The sequence below is a fragment of the Papio anubis genome, chromosome 18 (assembly GCF_008728515.1).
Source record: "Papio anubis isolate 15944 chromosome 18, Panubis1.0, whole genome shotgun sequence".
Lineage (NCBI taxonomy): Eukaryota > Metazoa > Chordata > Mammalia > Primates > Cercopithecidae > Papio > Papio anubis.
Window position 1 is genome coordinate 70,498,700 of NC_044993.1, and position 20,509 is coordinate 70,519,208.

The window sequence follows — 20,509 nt, forward strand, 5'->3', positions numbered from 1 at the left end:
CGAGCAGCACATCCCCAAACTTCTTTGCAGGAGTCTGTCACCTTCTCTGCTTCTCAACACTGGAGGGAGTCAGTGTCGTCCCGGGACCCCCTGTCTTTTCTGCTGGCTCTGCTCCTACCCACACGGCTTTAATACCATCTGTGTGCTGATTCCTCCCCCAGCTCCCAGATCCAGCCTGGGCTTTCCCTGGGCTCTAGTCTCACATACTAGCTACCTGCACACCATCTCCACCCGGACAGCCAATGGGCGTGGCAAATGGAGCATGTCCAGAACCGTCTCTGCTTCAGTACATGGCAACTTCATCCTTTCAGGGGCTCACATAAAAAACCTCAGAGCAGTGATGTCTAATATAGTAACCACTAGCCACATGTGGCTATTTTCACTTAAATTACTTACAAATTAAAGAAAATGCAGAACTCAACTCAGTTCCTCAGTTGTGCTCGCCACATGTGGCCAGTGGTTCCTGTAGAGTACAGCACAGAGGTGGAACACACCCACGAGCTCTGCAAGCTCTGCCACATGGCTGCCCCAAGACCTTGCCTGTAGCACCTGGCTTACTCTCAACCCACGCCTCATCCTATGAGATCTACCATCAAAATATGCCTCAATCTCTAGACACTTCTGCTGACAAGTGTCGTTCCTGGTTAAAAACCCATGTGTGAGGCCAGGCGCAGTGGCTCACGCCTATAATCCCAGCACTTTGGGAGGCCGAGGCAGGCAGATCACCTGAGGTCAGGAGTTTGAGACTAGTTGGCCGACATGGTGAAACCCCATCTCTACTAAAAAAAAAAAAAAAAAAAAAATACAAGGCCGGGCGCAGTGGCTCATGCCTGTAATCCTAGCACTTTGGGAGGCCGAGGCGGGTGGATCACCAGGGTCGGGAATTCAAACCAGCCTGACCAACATGGAGAAACCCTGACTCTACTAAAAGTACAAAATTAGCCGGGCGTGGTGGCGCATGCCTGTAATCTCAGCTACTCAGGAGGCTGAGGCAGGAGAATCACTTGAACCTGGGAGGCAGACACTGCGGTGAGCTGAGATCGTGCCATTGCACTCCAGCCTGGGGAACAAGAGTGAAACTCCATCTCAAAAAAAGAAAAAAAAAAAAAATTAGCTGGGCATGGTGGTGTGCACCTGTAATCCCAGCTACTTAGGAGGTTGAGGCAGGAGAATCTCTTGGACCTGGGAAGCGGAGGCGCAGTGAGCCAAGATCGTGCCATTGTACTCCAGCCTGGGCGATAGAGTGAAACTCTGTCTCAAAACAAAACAAAACAAAACTAAACATCTATGTGTGACTTTTCAAGCCCAACCATAGACAATGACAAGACCTCACCTAGCAGGCCTCACAGGGGAAGCTTTCTTCCCTGCACCAGACTTGGAGCTCGGCCAGCACACTGTGGTTTCAGGCACCCTGCGTGGCCACGCTCCTAGGTGCATTCCCAGCCCCGGGGCCTTCTTTCCTAGGTCTCCTGCTCTGAGGCCTTGGGCTTAACTAAAGGCTTAACCCTTATTTCTGGCTTGCTGCTGCAGTGGCTCCCTGACACCTGACAGCGCCTCTCCCACCACCACTCTGCTCAAAGCCATGGTCACCCCTCACTCTTCAAACAGGTTCGCTGCTTCCAGTCCTGCCTCCCGCTTCAGTCTGATGGCAGCTCAGCAGCCAGAGCAACCCTTTGGATGGGAAATAAGCACAGAAGATTCTGCTTGGTTCCCAATAATTTCCACCTCAGAGGCAAAGGCAAAGGCTTTCCAGGGGCTTCCCAGGCACTAGAGGGTCTGTCACTCCCAACCCTCATCACATTGCCTCTTTGCTTTTTCTCAAACACACAAAACACATTCTTTTTTTTCCCCCCAGATAAGGTCTCGTTCTGTTGCCTAGGCTGGAGAGCAGTGGCCTGAACATGGCTCGATTGCCTGGGCTCAAGAGATCCTCTCACTTTAGCCTCCTGAGCAGCTGGGACCACAGGTGTGCACCACCACGCCTTGCTAATTCTCTTCTTTATTTGGTAAAAATGGCATCTCACTATGTTGCCCAGGTTGGTCTCGAACTCTTGGCCTCAAAGGATCCTCCCACCTCAGCCTCCCAAAACGCTTGGCTTACAGAAGTGAGTCACCGCACCCAGCCCCAAACAAATTCTCATCCTGAGACACCCTGTCGCCACCCACCAACTGCACAACTCACTCTTTCCCTCCCTCAGATCTCTGCTGGAAACACCATCCAATCTATGAGGCCTTCCTAATCGCCCTATTTAAGATCACCCCGGGCAGCGTCCATCCCCATCCCAGCTTATTATTCTCCGCAGACTGTACTGCATCTGACCTTCCACACCTCTTACATTATTGTTCACAGTCTGACTCCTCCAACTAAAGAGCAGAAACACATGATTTCTGTCCTTTTTGTCCACAACTGTATCCCCAGCGCTTGAATGCTACCTGACAAATACTAAGCTTTTAATAAATAGTTGAATTACTGGATTGTGAATTTGCCTTTATCCAAACGCTGATGAGCACAAAACTGACAAACTGCCCTCAGTTGAGGAGGAAGAAAAGCAGCGGAGCTGTATCAGACTCCTTCCATTTCAGAGTTCAAGAAATCAATGCTCCATCGCTCACTACAAGGCTTTCGTTGTCCTTACCTTTGAGCCAAGATCAAACTTGAATTTGTTGACATCTTCCTCTACTATTTCAGAGCCCTCCATCCCCTTGGTCTTCATAGCATTATAAAGGACAGATGTGATCTTCAACAGCTCTTTTACTGCATACCCATCTGCTTGATAAAGCTTCTTAGTGTTGAGTTTTATATGTGCCTTGGTGGCCTATTTTTAGACCAAAAAAAAAAAGTTGAGGGCCCTTTCCATGTAATGTCTAAACCAAATCCCATGTAGGTAAGTTGAAAATGCCTCTGCTGACAACTGGGATACAACCTAATAAGAGCAAGCATTCAAGTGACTCAAACATTGTGAGTGGGTATATAAACTAGGACAATCTTGATGGAAAGCAACTTGGTAAAAGACGCCAAAATTACAAATGCACATATCTTTTGATCCAGCAATTCCAAATCTAAGAACTTACTCTAGGGACACACTCAAACAAAAACAAAATGAGATGTACAGGGTACTTGTTATAGCACTGTTTCAAACAGCAAAGCTTGAGACAACCTAAAAGCCTACCTATATAAATTACATAAATTATAGCATATCCATGCAAACAATACCACTCAGGTGTAAATAGAATGAGGAAATTCTATATGTATTTGGAAAGTTCTCTAAAATATACCACTAAGTAAAACAAGATGCTAAACACCTTGTAGTGTACAGTAAGTACATCAAGTAGTATACAGTACCATTTGTTTAAAATAAAGGAAAAAAATATTTTTATTTGCAGATACACACACACACACACACTCTGGAAGAGATTTAAAATAGTGATTATTTGGAATAGAACTCGGCCCAGGACAGATAGTGTAGAAAGTCATTTTACTCCATTTTGTTACATAATGTTTGTAATTAATTAATTTATTTTTTTAAAGATAGGGTCTCACTCTGTCACCTGGGCTGGAGTGCAATGACATGATCATGGCTCACTGCAGCTTCAACCTCCCAGGCTCAAGCAATCCTCCCACCTCAGCCTCCCAAGTAACTGAGACTACAGGCACATGTCACCAGACCCACCTAATTTTTTTTAAATTTATTTTTTGTAGAGACAGGATCTTACTACATCACCCAGGCTGTTCTCAAACTCCTGAACTCAAGCTATCCTCCCACCTTGGCCTGCTAAAGTGCTAGGATTACAGGCATGAACAACCAAGCCCAGCCTACTTTCAATCTGTGAGCCACGAAATATGTTACCTATTCAAAAATAAAGAAACAAAATTCTTTTTTTTTTTGATGGAGTCTCGCTCTGTTGCCCAGGCTGGAGTGCAGTGGTGTGATCTCAGCTCACTGCAAGCTCCGCCTCCCGGGTTCACACCATTCTCCCACCTCAACCTCCCAAGTAATTGGGACTACAGGCACCCACCACCACACCCAGCTAATTTTTTGTATTTTTAGTGGTTAGCCAGGATGGTCTCAATCTCCTGACCTCATGATCCGCCTGCTTCAGCCTCCCAAAGTGCTGGGATTACAGGCATGAGCCACCATGCCTGGTATAAACAAAATTCTTAACAAATAATGAATTAAAAGACAAACAAACAAAAAGAACTTCGCTGGTGAAATGCTGCCACAGAAACCCAGCAATGGAATGGTTTTAGAAGGCAAACTCAGGCCAGGCATGTGGTGGCTCACATCTGTAATCCCAACACTTTGGGAGGCCAAGGCAGGTGGATCACGTGAGGATGGGAGTTTGAGACCAGTCTGGCCAACATGGTGAAACGCAGTCTCTACTAAAAACACAAAAATTCGCCAGGTGTGGTGGTGTGTGCCTGTAATCTCAGCTACTCAGGAGGCTGAGACAGGAGAACCCCCCAGGAGGTGGAGGTTGCAGTGAGCCAAGAATGCACCACTGCACTCCAGCCTGGGCGAGAGAATGAGACTCCATCTCAAAAAAAAAAGAAAGAAAAATTCAATTACTCAGTTTCAAAGTAGCCCTAACGAGGAGTCATCCTTTCTAGTTTACTTAATTTTACAACTCCACAAAATAAGCGTCCACTAACCATGAACTGGGCAATTGCCTTAATGAAGAAAACTCGGTCCTGTTCAGTGTCCACGTCAGGCGGGATGTCAGTCTGGGGCTCATACCTATCAGAGAGGTAAGAGGAGAGAGCACAGGTTAACCAAGGAGAAAGTCCACTAAAGAGAATGTGGGCAACTGAGAGGACAGGGGGTCTGGAACAAAGCTCTCCAAGTCCCCAAGTGTGATAGTAAGATCAATGCAAACTTCAAAAGTAAAACCGAAATACCAAGGGAGCAAATCCCCACCTAAGAACAAAAGATTTCAAAAACTAAATGTGGGTCTCAGCTTATAAAATTAAATCTCTCTCAGACCTCAACATGTCATGAAACTAATCAGAACTGCTACCCTGGCTGACGGCTCTTGACTCAGAGCAGTGCTAGGGCTGATTAGTCAGCTCTAAGCAGCAGCAGAGTTGACGAAGTTATTTTCTTCAAGGTATTGATACCAGGGGTCAGCAGACTGCAGCCTCCAACCTGTACAGCCTCCAAACTAAGAACTCTTTTTACATTTTAATAAAAAGAAGAGACAATAGAGATCGTATGCAGTCTCTTAATTTTATGTTTAGCAAAGGTAAAATGTTTATTATCTGGTCCTTAACAGAAAAAGCTGCCAACCCTGAATCATATATCATATTCAATTTTTCACAGAAAAAGAAACCTACATTATTTCTAATCAACTGTATTGATTAGAACGTGCAAAAAGGCCCCTGTCACTCTGCAGTGAGGGGCTGAAGAGCAGCCTGGCCCAGCACCCTACTGAGGAATAGTCAGTCTCCTTTCACCACTTCCTGGTATATTTCCCTCTCCCACAGCATTTTTTAAACTCCACTGATTTTTTTTTTTTTTTTTTTTTTTTGAGACACAGTCTCAATCTGCCCGGGCTGGTGTGCAGTAGCATGATCAGTGGCACTGCAGCCTCAAACTCCCAGGATCAGGTGATCCTCCTGCCTCAGCCTCCGGAGTACCTGGAACTATGAGTGTGCACCACCCACGCTCAGCTAATTGTTCTTTTGTGTGTGGAGACAGGGTCGTGCTATGTTGACCAGGCTGGTCTCGAATTCCTGAGATTATAAAGTGCTGGGATTATAGGAACGAGCCACTGTGCCCAGCCACAGCTACGTTTCAACAGATTACAATTGGGTCTGTCAAACTCAAACAACTCTTCCTTTTGCAGCATCACAACTATGTCCTGTTTTCTAGGTGACTAACAAATAAAATCCAGTATTCACTCTTAGACATCAATAAAGTGCAGTTCTAACCTTTTCACAAGCCAGAGAAGCACTTCAGATACAAGTCCAAAATTGGGTGTACGGAAATTTTCCATAGAAATATGTCGAGGGTATCCCAGGGCTCTCATCATCTCTGTGAAATCTGTCCAAGGAAAAATATAATTCATTCAGTTCCCTGTCACATAGCAACTACTTGTTAACTTAGATATTGTCTTTACTTTTCCTTCTTATTGCCAATCTATTGACAGCTTTAGGGATTATCTGTCAACTTTCTACAAGGGAACATAAAAAAGAGATAAAATTCAAAATACCAAAAATGCTACCTAAAAAGCATGTAAGTTCAATGGGAGAAGTAGATGGCTATATATGAAAATAGAATTGAGGGATTAGCTGTGAATTTCATCTCTCTTTAGTATCTCATTTCTTTTTACTGCTAAAAGTAAGAAACACCTGTCCTTATAAAATGTCATGAAGAAAAGTATTTTTATCTTTTTCTTTTTCTTTTTTTTTTTTTTTTTGAGACGGAGTCTCGCTCTGTCGCCTAGGCTGGAGTGCAGTGGCCTGATCTCGGCTCACTGCAAGCTCCGCCTCCCGGGTTCACGCCATTCTCCTGCCTCAGCCTCCGGAGTAGCTGGGACTACAGGCGCCCGCCACCACGCCCGGCTAATTTTTTTGTATTTTTAGTAGAGACAGGGTTTCACTGTGTTCGCCAGGATGGTCTCGATCTCCTGACCTCATGATCCGCCCGCCTTGGCCTCCCAAAGTGCTGGGATTACAGGCATGAGCCACTGCGCCCGGCCTAGAAAAAGTATTTTTAAATGTCAACAGTGGTCTGACTCAAATTCAGCTGATTAAAAATTATTTTAAAATGTTAACAGTGGTTATTTCTGAGGCGAATCGGTAGGATAACATTCATGTTTCTGAGTTGTCTTTTTTTTTTAAATTTTAGTGAGCATATAGGACCCAAATAACATGTTTTAAAGATCAGTTGCCATGTATTTAGGGAAATCTTAAATACAGTGGTTGAACTATACAACCATGTTTAGATTTATTACAAAACAGATTAAGTAACAGTATTACTAATACTTGTTGATCCATAGGTTGGGGTCACCTCGGGAAAAGCATTAGTGCTTTCAAGAGAGGAGGACTTGGAAATGAACACCACAAACATTGTTGAGCTCCCACGATGTACCAAGATTTATATTCAGTGTGCTTCCTGGTTATTTAAGGTCTGTCTGCACTCTTCTTGAAGATCCATGTTCAAAATGGTCCATCAGTGTTCACAAATAACCTACCCGGGTACTGGAAGTCAGGTCAGACTTCGCAAGACAATGGAAGAAAAAGTGTGAGCACAGGAAACAGGAAAGTCACAAAGGGACTCTGTAACTGTTTTCTGGGAAATGTGAATATGGAGATTTAAAACAAAATAGCTGGGTGTGGTGGTGCATGCCTGTGGTCCCAGTTATTCAGCAGGCTGAGGTGTGAGGATCACCTGAGCCCAGGAGGTTGCAGTGAGCTGAGATCATGTGACTGCACTCCAGCCTGGGTAACACAGTGAGACCCTGTCTCAGAAAGAAAAACAAAAAAAGGCCGGGCGCGAGTGGTTCATGCCTGTAATCTCAGCACTTTGGGAGCCGAGGAGGGTAGGTCACCTGAGGTTAGGAGTTCAAGACCAGCCTGGCTAAAATGGTGAAACCCCACCTCTACTAAAAATACAAAAGTTGCTGGGCACCGTGGCTCACGCCTGTAATCCCAGCACTTTAGGAGGCCGAGGCGGGCGGATCATGAGGTCAGGAGATCGAGACCATCCTGGCTACCACGGTGAAACCCCATCTCTACTAAAAATACAAAAAAATTAGTCAGGTGTGGTGGCAGGCACCTGTAGTCCCAGCTACTCGGGAGGCTGAGGCAGGAGAATGGCGTGAACTCGGGAGGCGGAGCTTGTAGTGAGCCGAGATTGCATCACTGCACTCCAGCCTGGGCGACAGAGCAAGATTCCATCTCAAAAATAAATAAATAAATAAAAACAAAAATACAAAAGTTAGGTGGGCGTGGTGGCGGGCACCTATAATTCCAGATATTGAAGAGACTGGGGCAGGAGAATCACTTGAACCTGGGAGGCAGAAGTTGCAGTGAGCCAAGATCACACCATTGCACTCCAGCCTGGGCAAGAGAGCAGCCTTTCCTTCACACAGTAAGGCACTGCCTAAATACTTCTGACTACTAGGTACTAGTCAAGTTCTGTTAATGTTGCAGTGTTATTGTCAAAATAGAGACTAATTTGAGTAAGATCCTTACCATACAACGCACAACTGCAGAGCATTAATTTAAGGTCAAAATATTTTGAAATCTCCGTGTATGGTCTTCCCAACAAAACCCCATTCTACGTCCCCTGGCAGGGTGCTGGCCTCTCTAAAAACTATGTGGGAGGAGACACTCATCCTGTATGATGTGTGGCCACCAAAAACCTTCAAACTCCAGAGGACAGGATTCACACTCTGGTGCTCAGTGGTTGCATGAATAAAAGGTAATGCGTTTTCCTAGATATTTTTACATTGTAGAAAAGAGCAATTCATAACCAAAGGACTAATCTCTAATGCTAAAATTTCAGGCACCAGCAATTTGCTGAGAAAATTGACTCTTTAAGAGACCCCTAAGATCACACCAAATTGGCAATCATCTACTATTCCTTTTTTTCTTTTTAAGACAGTTCCACTCTGTCGCCCAGGATGGAGAGCAGTGGTATGATCTCAGCTCACTGCAACTTCTGCCTCCAGGGATCAAGCAATTCTCCTGCCTCAGCTTCCCGAGTAGCTGGGACCACAGGTGTGCGCCACCATGCCCTAATTTTTTGAATTTTTAGCAGAGGCGGGGTTTCACCATGTTGGCCAGGCTAGTCTTGAATTCCTGACCTTCAGTGATCCGCCTGCCTCAGTCTTCCAATGTGCTGGGATTACAGGCGTGAGCCACTGTGCCCGGTCGTAACCAACACTCTTAGCCTCATTCTTCCACTTCCCCACCCTCTTAGCAAAGGAATTCGAGCTCCCTTCTCCTCACCAGCCCTGCAGAAAGGATGCAGACGGAGTTCAGGAGGTCTGGAGTTCAGGCAACCTGAATTCAATCCCCAGTGCCACCTCCTATCGCCTGTGTCACCTGCTCAAGTTACCTGACCTCTCTGTGCCCGTTTCCTCACTTCCAGATGCAGGCGGTACAGTTGTTCAGATGATTAAAATGAAATACACATAACACAGAGTGGGCCCTGGCAGATTGTTAAAACTCAAAAAATGTTAGCTGCAATGATCATCACCCAGCCCCTCTCCTCGGTTTCGCTGCTGTTTTTTGTTTTGTTTTGGTTTGGGGTTTTTTGTTTTTGTTTGTTCGTTTGTTGGTTGAGATGGAGTTTCGCTCTTGTCCCCCAGGCTGGAGTGCAATGGTCCGATCTCGATTCACCGCAACCTTCGCCTCCTGGGTTCAAGCGATTCTCCTGCTTCAGCCTCCCGAGTAGCTGGGATTACAGGCGCCCGCCACCACCCGCCGGCTAATTTTGTAATTTTAGTAGAGACGGGGTTTCTTCATGTTGGTCAGGCTGGTCTCGAACTCCCGACCTCAGGTGATTCGCCCGCCCCGGCCTCCCAAAGTGCTGGGATTACAGGCGTGAGCCACCAAGCCCGGCGTGCTGTTCGGTTTTCTAAGCGCTAAGCTAACCCAACTCAAAAAATAGTCTCTAAATTATCCATGCATTTTCCAATACTGTAGCTAACAGCGGCATGCAGCTACACAAATAGAAATGAGTTACACTTAAAATTTCAGTTATTCATCTGCACTAGCCACATTTCGAGCGCTTTGAGCCAAACGCGGCCAGTGGCAGATAAAGAACTTTCCATCCTCGCTAGAAATGGCCTAAGAAGGGCCTGGGGCACTCGGCGGGGTTGCAGCCGCGGGTCAGAGGCGTTCCTTGAGGCGCAGAGGCCCGAAAGGAGGCTCTGGCAGCGCAAGCCTCAGGGGTCGCCTACATAAGGGACCCGGCAGGCGGGAGCCCTGACTCTCTGGAAGACCCGCAGGTCACAGGGGCGCGGGGCTGCCTTACTGCGGAGGTCGCGGAAAGACATGACGCTCAGGTCCCCAGGAGCCCAGGGTCGCAGCTGCTCCCCCCTCAGCGCTCACAGGCCCAGCGCTCGCCGGTCTCTATGGCAACCAAAGGACCCTTGGACGGCGCACGGTCAGGGACAAATAAGAGGGGAAGCGAAGGCGCCGCGGTTCGTGCACGCGTACAGGGAGAGCGGGCGGGCAGAGGGCGCTCCTGAGACGTCTAGGGCAGAGGGCGTGGTGATCCCAGCGTCTATGGGGGCTGCAAGCTCCCCGGCTTCTGGGCCTGTCTTTAAACGCTTTGCGGACGTTTCGCGCTGGCTGACAGACTCTAAGTACCTACTATGTGCTTGACATTGCGCTAGGCGCTTCCCATAATGCTTATTTCCCCCTCATTTCTATAAAGAATGCACGATACTCGGCCGGGCGCGATGGCTCACGCCCATAATCCCAGCACTTTGGGATGCCGAGGCGGGCTGATCACTTCAGGTCAGGAGTTAGAGACCAACCTGGCCAACATGGCGAAACCCCCGTCTCTACCAAAAAATACAAAAATTAGCCAAGTGTGTGGCGCACACCTGTAATCCCAGCTACTCGGGAGGCTGAGGCAGAAGAATTACTTGAACCCGGGAGGTGGAGGTTGCAGTGAGCCGAGATCACGCCACTGCACTCCACTCCGGCCTGGCGACAGAACGAGACTCTGTCTCAAAAAAAAAAAAAGAATGCACTATACTCAGGAAGCCGGCCTTCCCGGGTCCAAGGCACAGCGCGCTCGCCGTCGGAATCCGGTTGTGGAGCGGAGGACGGGACCACTATGGGCGCCCAGAGGCCGGCCAGGCCCGGGTCTCGCGCACGCGCAGACGGCTCGGGCTTCGCAACAGGCCGGAAAGCTGCCCACAGCCGCGCGTGCGGTGCGGGTCAATGAAGCCCCGGCGTCTGCATGAGGGCGCCAGCAGGCGGCCGGAAAGGGCCCCCCCACCATGTGTGAACTGGGGAGATACCCCGACAGGCGTGGCACAGCAGCCGGGTTTTGTAAGGTAGCTTGAGCAGGAACAAGGAAACAGCGTAGTGCACAAAGCGATTGGTCGGCATCAGGTTATTTCAGATGCGTTTCTTTGTATGGGTTAAAGCAGAAGGGGCTTCCTTATGCCAGCCTAGGTGGACAGGGCCCCTTCTGTTGGTTGCAGTGAATCTTTTGTGTTTTGGCACACTGGCCTGTCTCTAAGTTCGCTTTGATTACGTGGCACCTTGCACTAGCGGTTCCATTCTGGTTTGGTCTGGTCCGTTGGTACCTTGTGCAGGAGCTTGCTCCAAAACAATGGCCTCCCATAAATGTTACTTCACGTGTTATTAAGAAAAACAAAAGGTAAACCACAGTCTAGAAGAAAATATTCACAAAACACATATATGATAAAGAAACGTGTATTCAGAATGTATAAAGAACTCTCAACACTCAATAAGAAACAGTCTAGAGAATGGAGAAAACATTTTAAAAGATGCTTCACAAGGCCGGGTGCGGTGGCTCACATCTGTAATCCCAGCACTTTGGGAGGCTGAGGCGGGTGGATCACCTGAGGTCAGAAGTTCAAGAGCAGCCTGATCCACATGGTGAAACCCCATCGCTACTAAATATACAAAAATTAGCCAGACGTGGTGGCAGTCGCCTGTAATCTCAGCTACTCGAGAGGCTGAGGCAGGAGAATTGCTTGAAACCGGGGGTGGAGGTTGCAGTGAGCCGAGATCGCACCATTGCGCTCCAGCCTGGGCAACAAGAGCAAAAACTTCGTCTCAAAAAAAAAAAAAAGGGTACTTCACAAAAGAAGATATATGGATGGCTAATATGCAAATGAAGAGATGATCAAGGTTGTTATTAGAGAAGTGCGTATTAAACCACAATGAGATATCACTATGAAGTTATTAAATTGGCTAAAACGTGCCATATCTGGTAACACGTTAAAAATCTAAAAATTGGCGGGGCGCGGTGGCTCATGCCTGTAATCCCAGCACTTTGGGAGTCCAAGGCAGGCAGATCACGAGGTCAGGAGATCGAGACCACGGTGAAACCCCGTCTCTACTAAAAAATACAAAAAACTAGCCGGGCGTGGTGGCGGGCGCCTATAGTCCCAGCTGCTCCGGAGGCTGAGGCAGGAGAATGGCGTGAACCCGGGAGGCGGAGCTTGCAGTGAGCTGAGATCGCACCACCGGACTCCAGCCTGGGCAACAGAGCCAGACTCCGTCTGGAAAAAAAAAAAAAAAAAAACCTAAAAATTAAATCTAGATAAAATGGCTAAAACAACAAAAGACTCTTGACAATGACAAGAGCTTGAAACGATGTTGATCAACTTGAACTTTTTTATTTTTATTTCATTTATTATTATTATTATTTGAGACGGAGTCTTGCTCTTGTTGCCCAGGCTGGAGTGCAGTGGCACATTCTCAGCTCACTGCAACCTCCGCCTCCCGGGTTCAAGTCATTTTCCTGCCTCAGCCTCCGGAGTAGCTGGGATTACAGATGTGCACCACCACGCCCAGCTAAATTTTGTAATTTTAGTAGAGATGGAGTTTTGCCATGTTGGCGGGAGTCACCGCACGCAGCCTGCATTTCCCTGATGATTAAAGATGTTGAACATCTTTTTACATGTTTGGTGACCGTTTGTATATTTCCTTTGGAAAAATGTCCAGTCATGTTCTTTGCCCATTTCAAAATTGGGTTGTACATCCTTTTGTTTTTGAATTGTAAGAGTTCTTTATATATTCTGCATATGAGACCCTTATCAGATATATGATTTGCCAATATTTTCTTACATTTCATAGGTTGCCTTTTCACTTGCTTATTTGCATTTATTTATTTATTGTTTTGAGATGGAGTCTCGCTCTGTCACCCAGGCTGGAGTGGAGTGGCGAGATCTCAGCTCACTGCAAGCTCTGCCTCCAGGGTTCACACCATTCTCCTGCCTCGGCCTCCTAAGTAGCTGGGACTACAGGCGCCTGCCACCGCGCCCAGCTAATTTTTGTATTTTTAGTAGAGATGGGGTTTCACCATGTTAGCCAGGATGGTCTTGATCTCCTGACCTCGTGATCCACCTGCCTTTGCCTCCCAAAGTGCTGGGATTACAGGTGTGAGCCCCCACGCCTGGGCTTTTTTCACTTGTTGTTATTGTTGTTGTTGTTGTTGTTGTTGTTGTTTTAAGACAGGGTCTCACTCTCTTGCCCAGGCTGGAATGCAGTGGCGTGATGACAGCTCACTGTAACCCACTCCTGGGTTCAAACAATCCTCCTGCCTCAGCCTTCCAAGTAGGTGGGACTACAAGCACATGCCAACATTCCCAGCTTGTTTTCGTATTTTTTGTAGAGACAGGGTTTTGCTATGTTTCCCAGGCTGGTTTCCAGCTCCTGGGCTCAAGAGATCTGCCTGCCTCATCCTCCCATAGGGCTGGGATTACAGGTGTGAGCCACTGTGCCCATCTTCTTTTTTCTTCTTGATGGAGGTTTTGCAGCATGAAAGTTTTTAATCTTAATGAGGTACAATTTATCTATTTTTTCTTTTGGTGTCATATCCAAAAATCAATTGCCAAATCCCTGTGTTTTCTTCTGAAGGTTTTATCGTTTTACCTCTTACATTTAGGTTTTGGGTCAATTCTCAGTTAATTTTTAAATTTGATGTGAGATAGGAATTCAACCTTTTTTTTTTTTTCTTTTTTTGCATGTGGCTGTTCATTTCTCCAGCAACATTTGTTGCAGAGACTATTGTTTCCTACATTGAATGGTCTTGGTACCTTTATCAAAATCAATTGACCACAGATGTATGGGTTTATTTCTGGGTTTTCTATTGTATTTCATTGGTCTAGATGTTTATTCTTATGCCTGTTGCACACTGTTTTGATTACTGTGTTTTGTAGTAAGTGTTGAAATCAGAAAGTGTGTTTTTGATTTTTTTTTTTTTTTTTTTTTGGAGTCTTGCTCTGTCACCCAGGCTGGAGTGCAGTGGCACAATCTCAACTCATTGCAACCTCTCCCTCCTGGGTTCAATCGATTCTCCTGCCTCAGCCTCCCAAGTATCTGGGATTACAGGTGCCCGCCACCACGCCCAGCTAATTTTTTGTATTTTTAGTAGAGACAGGGTTTCACTATGTTGGCCAGGCTAGTCACAAACTCTTGGCCTCAGGTGATCTGACCACGTCAGCTTCTGAAAGTGCTGAGATTACAGGCGTGAGCCACCATGCCCAGCCGTGTTTCTAGTTTCTGAAGATCTGCTTTTCCAAGATTGTTGTGGTTATTTGGACTCCCTTGTAATTTCACATGAATTTTAGGGTTAGCTTTTCCCTTTCTGCTTGTGATGATTAATTTTGCGTATCAACTTGACTGGGATGCCTGATAGCTGGTAAAACCTTATTTTTGGGTGTGCCTGTGTAAGCGTTTCCAGAAGAGATTAGCATTTGAATTGGTAGACTGAGTAAAGAAGACTGCCCTCACCAATGTGGTGGGCATCATCCAATCTGCAGGGCACCCAATTACGACAAAAATGCAGAGGAGGGGTGAATTCACGCTATCTTCATGGACTGGGACATCCTTCTTCTCCTGCCCTTGGACATTGGAACTCCTGGTTCTTGGACTTTTGGACACCAGGACTTACACCAGCCCTCACCCCCAGCCCTACACAGATTCTCATGCTTTTGAACTCAGACTTAATTACAGCACCAGTTTTCCTGGTTCTCCAGCTTGCAGACAGCATATTGTGGGACTTTTTGTCCCCAGTAATCACATAAGCCAATATCCCTAATAAATCTTCTCTTGGCCGGGCACGGTGGCTCATGCCTATCATCCCAGCACTTTGGGAGGTGGAGGCAGGAGGATCACGTGAACCCAGGAGTTCAAGACCAGCTTTGGGCAACATGGTGAGGTCTCCATCACTAAAAGTAAAAAAATTAAAAATTAAAAAATAAAAATAAATTTTAAAATTAGCCAGGCCTGGTGGCGCACACCTGTAGTCCCAGCTACTTGGGAGGCTGAGGTGGGAGGATTGCCTGAGCCTGGTAAGTTGAAGCTGCAGTGAGCAATGATCATATCACTGTACTTCAGCCTGGGCAATGGAGCAAGGCCCTGTCTCAAAAAAAATTATCTTATATAAAGAGATTTATTTATCCCCTAATAAATATTTTATCTATAAATATCTATATACATCCTGCTGATTATATTTCTGTGTAGAAACCTAATACACTACATGAAGGCCATTTTGATTTTGATAAGAATTGTACTGAGCACTTTGGGGAGTATTGCTATCTTAACAATATTAAGTCTTCAGTCCATGAACATGGAATGTTTTCCAATTTATTTAAGTCTTTAGATTCTCTCAGCAATGTTTTATAGTATTCAGAGTTGTCTTATACCTCCTTGGTTAAATGTATTCCTATTTTATTCTTTTTATTTTTTGCTAGTATCTAGAAATACAATTAATTTTTGTGTGGTGATTTTGACTTGAGATTTTTCTGAACTTCATTAGCTCCGAAAAAGCTCTACTAGGTTTAGGATTTTTTTTTTCAAGTGTGAATTATTTAATATTTCCTGTATACAAGATCAGGTTGCTGGGCGCGGTGGGTCATGTCTGTAATCCCAGCACTTTGGTAGGCCGAGGTGGGCGGATCACCTGAGGTCAGGAGTTTGAGACCAGCCTGGCCAACATGGCGAAAGCCTGTCTCTACTAAAAATGCAAAGATTAGCTGGGCGTGGTGGTGGGTGCCTGTAATCCCACCTACTCGGAAGGCCGAGGCAGAAGAAGCACTTGAACTTGGGAGACTGAGGTTGCAGTGAACCGAGATCGCACCACTGCAGTCCAGCCTGGGCAGCAAAGCGAGACTCCGTCTTAAAAAAAAAAAAAAAAAAAGAATCAGTCAGGTTGTCTGTGACTACAGAAAACTGAATGTTTAACTTTTTTTTTTTTTTTTTTTGGTCAGCATCCAAAATCTTTTTAATAAGAGGGTTCGTTTTTGTAGCCTCTTGCTGGCCCATCGGCCTCTGGGGCGCTCGAACTTCTGGTCCCTGGAGCAGAAATAGGGTTTGGTGTGGCTGTGCGGGGTTCCCAAGGCCTTGCCGAAATGCCGGTACACCTGTCGGCCCCTGCGAGGACCGGAGAGCAGGACGGTGCCGCCACCCTTGAGGAAGTCCAGGCCCAGCTGGTCGAAAGTCAGGATCTTGCCCCCCACCCTGAGGATGCCGCTGCGGGTCGGCTGGTCACGGGCAGCGCACACACCCTCAGTTTGGGCACCTCCTGAACCCGCGCGTCATCCGTTAGCGTCCCCACAACCACGCCGTTTTGTTTCCCATCCAGGAAGCTTCATCTTCCGGATCATCCGAGGAAGGGACAGACGTGGCCGGTTGGTGCGACTCATAAACAACCTCTTCAGCACAACCTGGTTGAATGTGGAGGTAGTTCGTCTGGCCAGTAACCTGCACAGCTTGACCAACAGCCTCAGGTAGATATCCTGGCTCTTGGGCTCCTTGCGCCAAACCTTTAGGTCCTTGGCCCTTGTTGCGGTGGATGTCAACTCCCATGATGGCGCCTTCTGCTCAGCCAGGTCAGGGAAGATGAATGTTTTGTTTGTTTGTTTGAGACGGAGCCTCGCTGTGTGGGCTGGAGTGCACTGGCGCGATCTCGGCTCACTGCAAGCTCCACCTCCCGGGTTCACGCCATTCTCCTGCCTCAGCCTCCCGGGACTACAGCCGCCCGCCGCCACGCCTGGCTAATTTTTTGTACTTTTAGTAGAGATGGGGTTTCACCGTGTTAGCCAAGATGGTTGTGATCTCCTGACCTTGTGAGCCGCCCACCTCGGCCTCCCAAAATGCTGGGATTACAGGCGTGAGCCACCGCGCCCAGCCTGAGTGTTTAACTTTTTAAGAAACTGCCAAACTGTCTTCCAGAGCTGTTGCACCATTTTACACTCCCACCAGCAGTATATGGGAGTTCCAGTTCCTCCACATCCTTACACTTGATGTGGTCTACACAATATATGTAACTGATTAACTGGAAAATGAACAGTTAGAAAAGTTAATTGCTCAGTCACCCAGAACAACCTTCCCTTTGGAACAACCTTCCCTCCCTCCCTCCCTCCCTCCCTTCCCCTCTTTCTCTCTTTCCTTTCTCTATTTCTCTCTTTTCTTTCTTTCTGACGGAGTCTAGCTCTATTGCCCAGGCTGGAGTGCAGTGGCACGATCTCGGTTCACTGCAACTTCCGGGTTCAAGTGATTGTCCCACTTCCGCCTCCCGAGTAGCTGGGATTACAGGTGCACGCCACCATGCATGGCTGATTTTTGTATTTTTAGTAGAGATGGGGTTTCACCATGTTGGCCAGGCTGGTCTCGAACTCCTGACCTCAACTGATCCTCCTGCCTCGGCCTCCCACAGTGCTGGGAACACAGGCGTGAGCCACCGCGCCCAGCCCCTTTTCAGCATTTTCAAAACACCGACCTAGGTCTTCCTAGGTCTGTACTCCTGAACCCTCATTTCCCACCCCAGATGAGGAAGCTGGTCCCAAGAGATCACCTCAGAAAGGGACTCCCAGTTTGCCAGAGCTGAGTCTGTTTTATGTGGCCTGACCCTAGCCAGAGGGACCAGGGACTTCCCCCGGGGTTCTGACCCCTTCCCATGCCTTCTTTTCACCCTGCCCTTGCCTTGGGCACTGTCCTCTCCCAAACTAGGGGTCCAGGAAAGGTGGGAGTCTTCCCTGTGATGTCATAAGAACCAGTTGCCAGGGGAGACCTGCCAATGTACCCCCTAGGCAGGGGAGAGCAGGGCCCTGCTGCACCTAAGTCCTGGTCGCTTCTCCCCACCACACTGGCCCTCCATGGAAGCCTTGGTCTGTGCATTTTCTGAGCTGCGCATAAGAGAAGGTGCCGGGCTGCAGGGAGGAGTGGCAGGAAGAGAGATGGACTCCTGTTCCCACCTGGGCCCAAAGCCGTGGGGTGGCCTCAGGGACATGTATGCTTGGGAGAGGGGAATGGCCACTGGGCCAGGCCATGAGTCCCTGGGCTGGTCACTTTCTCTCAAACCCACTGTGCAATTTCTCTGCAGGGACCAGAATACTCTTTCTAGGGTAGTGGGCAGAACAGGGTAGTAGAAAGGACTTGAGGTTCTGAAAGCACTCTTAGTACCAAGGCCCTAGGCTTCCCAGGCCTCCCTGTTGGTTGGTAGTGGGAAGAGGAGTCATGTCTTGGGCATGGGCAGGGGGAGGCAGTGGACTGAGCCTATTTGACACACAGGTAAACTGAGGCCAGGCTGGCTGGGGGTGCAGCCCATCATGTGAGCTGGTCTCAGAGGCATGTGACCGTACCCTCCCCTCATGGCTGCTGTGGGGGGGCTGGCCACCACCCTCCCGCTGTCTCCTCTGCAGATGCAGTGAGCCAGGCCCAAGGACGTCCCGGCCACCCCGACATACCCCCCAACATCTACGAGGGGGGCCTGGGGTCCCCGCAGCCGCAGTGCCCCAGTGCCCAGGGAAGCAAGCCCAAGAACTTCCGGTTGCGCCACCTCCGGGGCCTGGGCCTCTACCTGGAGAGCCACCTGCCACCCGCTGGCCAGTGTGAGAGCCACTGGCTGAGCCGGCTCATGGCTGGGGGCTGCCTGCCACAGCCTGAGGGCACAGCCTGGGCCCTGGACCTGCCACAGGGGACTCTGGGCCCAGGTAACAGCCTCTGCTCAGCCCTTCTGGAAGCCCGATTGCCCAGGGACAGCTTGGGAAGCAGTGGTGAGCTCTGTCAAGGCAGGACTGGGCAAGGGGGGAAGACCCTAGGGGATGGTTGGGCTAGGGCCTCAGACGGGCCCTTCTCCACTCCCAAGCCTCCACAGTGGTGCCATGCCCCAGGAGGCCAAGATCTTGATGAATCTATCCCTATCCCTGTGTCACGCACAGCTGGGTGGGGCCTGGAGAATCCACCAGGGACAAAGAAGTGCGAGAAAAAGGGAGGCTCTGGGAGGGAGGTCTGGGTGACTGCCCCAGCTCCACACTCGGTGAGGGGCCTTGGAAGCTGTCTCCTTTGCTGGGCCTCAGTTTTCCCACTTGTAAAATGAGGATTCAGGTTAGATGAGGGTCCTTCCAGCTTGAACCATTCTTTTCCCTCAACCTTCTCCCTTCCCTGGGGATTCTGTCAGGGAAGAAGCATTGCCCCCTTCCCTTCTGTTTTCAAGGATATCGGACACTGGGAACCCCAGGGTGGGCTGCCAGCCTCCCCGCGGGTTCCTCGAGTGACTCCTCTCTCCTCTTTCCTCAGCTTCCAGTTCCAGCATGGACCCAGACAAGGGTGCCCTCCCCCAGCCTGGTCCTTCTGAGGGCTTCGGACTCAGGCCCAAGAGGTCCTGGGGGGCCTGGGAAGAGGCCATGTGTCCCTTGTGCAAGAGAACCCGCTCTGGGGCCCTGGAGAGGCTATAGGGATCCCAAGTGCCAGGATTGGGGACAGGAGGGGACGGATGGCCGAGGAGGCAGCCCGAGCAGGAGGGGCTCAGCTCCCGGCAGTGGCCCTGCCACATGGGGTGGCCCAGGCAGCGGCCCAGTGCCCGGGCCTGGGCCTTGGGAGAATGTGATGGGGAGTGGGAGGAGGAGGAGGTCCCAAGGGAGGGGCAGAAGCAATAGAAGCATGGCAATGCCCTTGCAGCCCGCTCAGACTCCAGTCAGCCACTTGTACCTGGGAGGCTGGGCTGAGTGGAGAATCAGGCCCCCCTGCCTCCTACCTGAGAGGCCGGGGAGCCCACAGGTCTGATCTCAATAAATGCCAAGGCCTGCACGTTCTTGTCCATCTGCCTGTCTGTCATCAGGCCAGTTTGGTGAGAAAAACAGTCCTGTGTCTCTCCAGGGATGGGTCTGCTGTGCCCCCTGCCCTTAGTTGCCAGGGCATGAGAAGCGTGAGCTGGGGCAAGGGCCTATGGGAACACCAATGAGGTAGTCTGGGAGGGCTTCCTGGATGAGACACTGCTGAGCTTGGCTCCACAGGGTGGGTAGGGGCTCAACAGCCCACCTCATGAGCCACCATGCCCGGCTAATTTTCAGGGTTTTTTTGTTTTGTTTTTATTTTTATTTTTTGAGACGGAGTCTCGCTCTGTCGCCCAGGCTGGAGTGCAGTGGTGCAATCTCGGCTCACTGCAAGCTCCACCTCCCAGGTTCATGCCATTCTCCTGCCTCAGCCTCCCCAGTAGCTCGGACTATAGGCACCCGCCACCATGTCCGGCTAATCTTTTTGTATTTTTTTAGTAGAGATGGGGTTTCACCGTGTTAGCCAGGATGGTCTCGATTTCCTGACCTCGTGATCCACCCACCTCGGCCTCGCAAAGTGCTGGGATTACAGGCGTGAGCCACTGTGCCCGGTCTAATTTTCTATTGTTTTAAGAGTTGGGGGGGTCCTGCTATGTTGCCCACGCTAGTCTCGAACTCCTAAGCTCAAGTGATCCTCCCACCTCGGGAGGATCCTAAATGCAGGCCATGGCATTGTGGGTGGAGGTCACAGTGGATGAAGGAAGGCAGGGCCGGGTCACGGAAGGCA

General features: G+C 48.9%; 2 protein-coding genes and 1 pseudogene across 5 annotated transcripts in view; 1 reads left to right on the plus strand and 2 right to left on the minus strand.

Annotated features, from left to right (window-relative positions):
* The window catches only part of CLUAP1 (clusterin associated protein 1), a 38,905-nt gene extending 28,780 nt beyond the window's left edge, over positions 1-10,125 (minus strand). For 2 of the 4 annotated variants that reach the window (XM_003916445.3, XM_003916446.4), the window contains exons 1-4: positions 9,987-10,125; positions 5,930-6,041; positions 4,652-4,736; positions 2,637-2,816 (exon numbers count right to left, since the gene is read on the minus strand). In XM_003916445.3, the coding sequence (XP_003916494.1) occupies positions 2,637-2,816; positions 4,652-4,736; positions 5,930-6,041; positions 9,987-10,008 (399 nt within the window). In that variant the 5' untranslated portion in view covers positions 10,009-10,125. Of the gene's footprint in view, positions 1-2,636; positions 2,817-4,651; positions 4,737-5,929; positions 6,042-9,065; positions 9,288-9,986 lie in introns of those variants that run through there. The other 2 variants (XM_017953132.3, XM_009195854.3) reach the window with 2 other exon arrangements.
* Positions 10,126-15,894: 5,769 nt separating this feature from the next.
* On the minus strand, positions 15,895-16,657 carry LOC101000616 (annotated as a pseudogene).
* Positions 16,658-17,761: 1,104 nt separating this feature from the next.
* Positions 17,762-19,756, plus strand: C18H16orf90 (chromosome 18 C16orf90 homolog). Its single transcript, XM_003916449.5, has 3 exons — positions 17,762-17,869; positions 18,370-18,723; positions 19,247-19,756. Exons 1-3 carry the CDS (start codon positions 17,824-17,826, stop codon positions 19,402-19,404), a joined length of 558 nt encoding a protein of 185 aa, XP_003916498.1. The 5' UTR covers positions 17,762-17,823; the 3' UTR covers positions 19,405-19,756.
* The last annotated feature ends 753 nt before the right edge of the window (positions 19,757-20,509 follow it).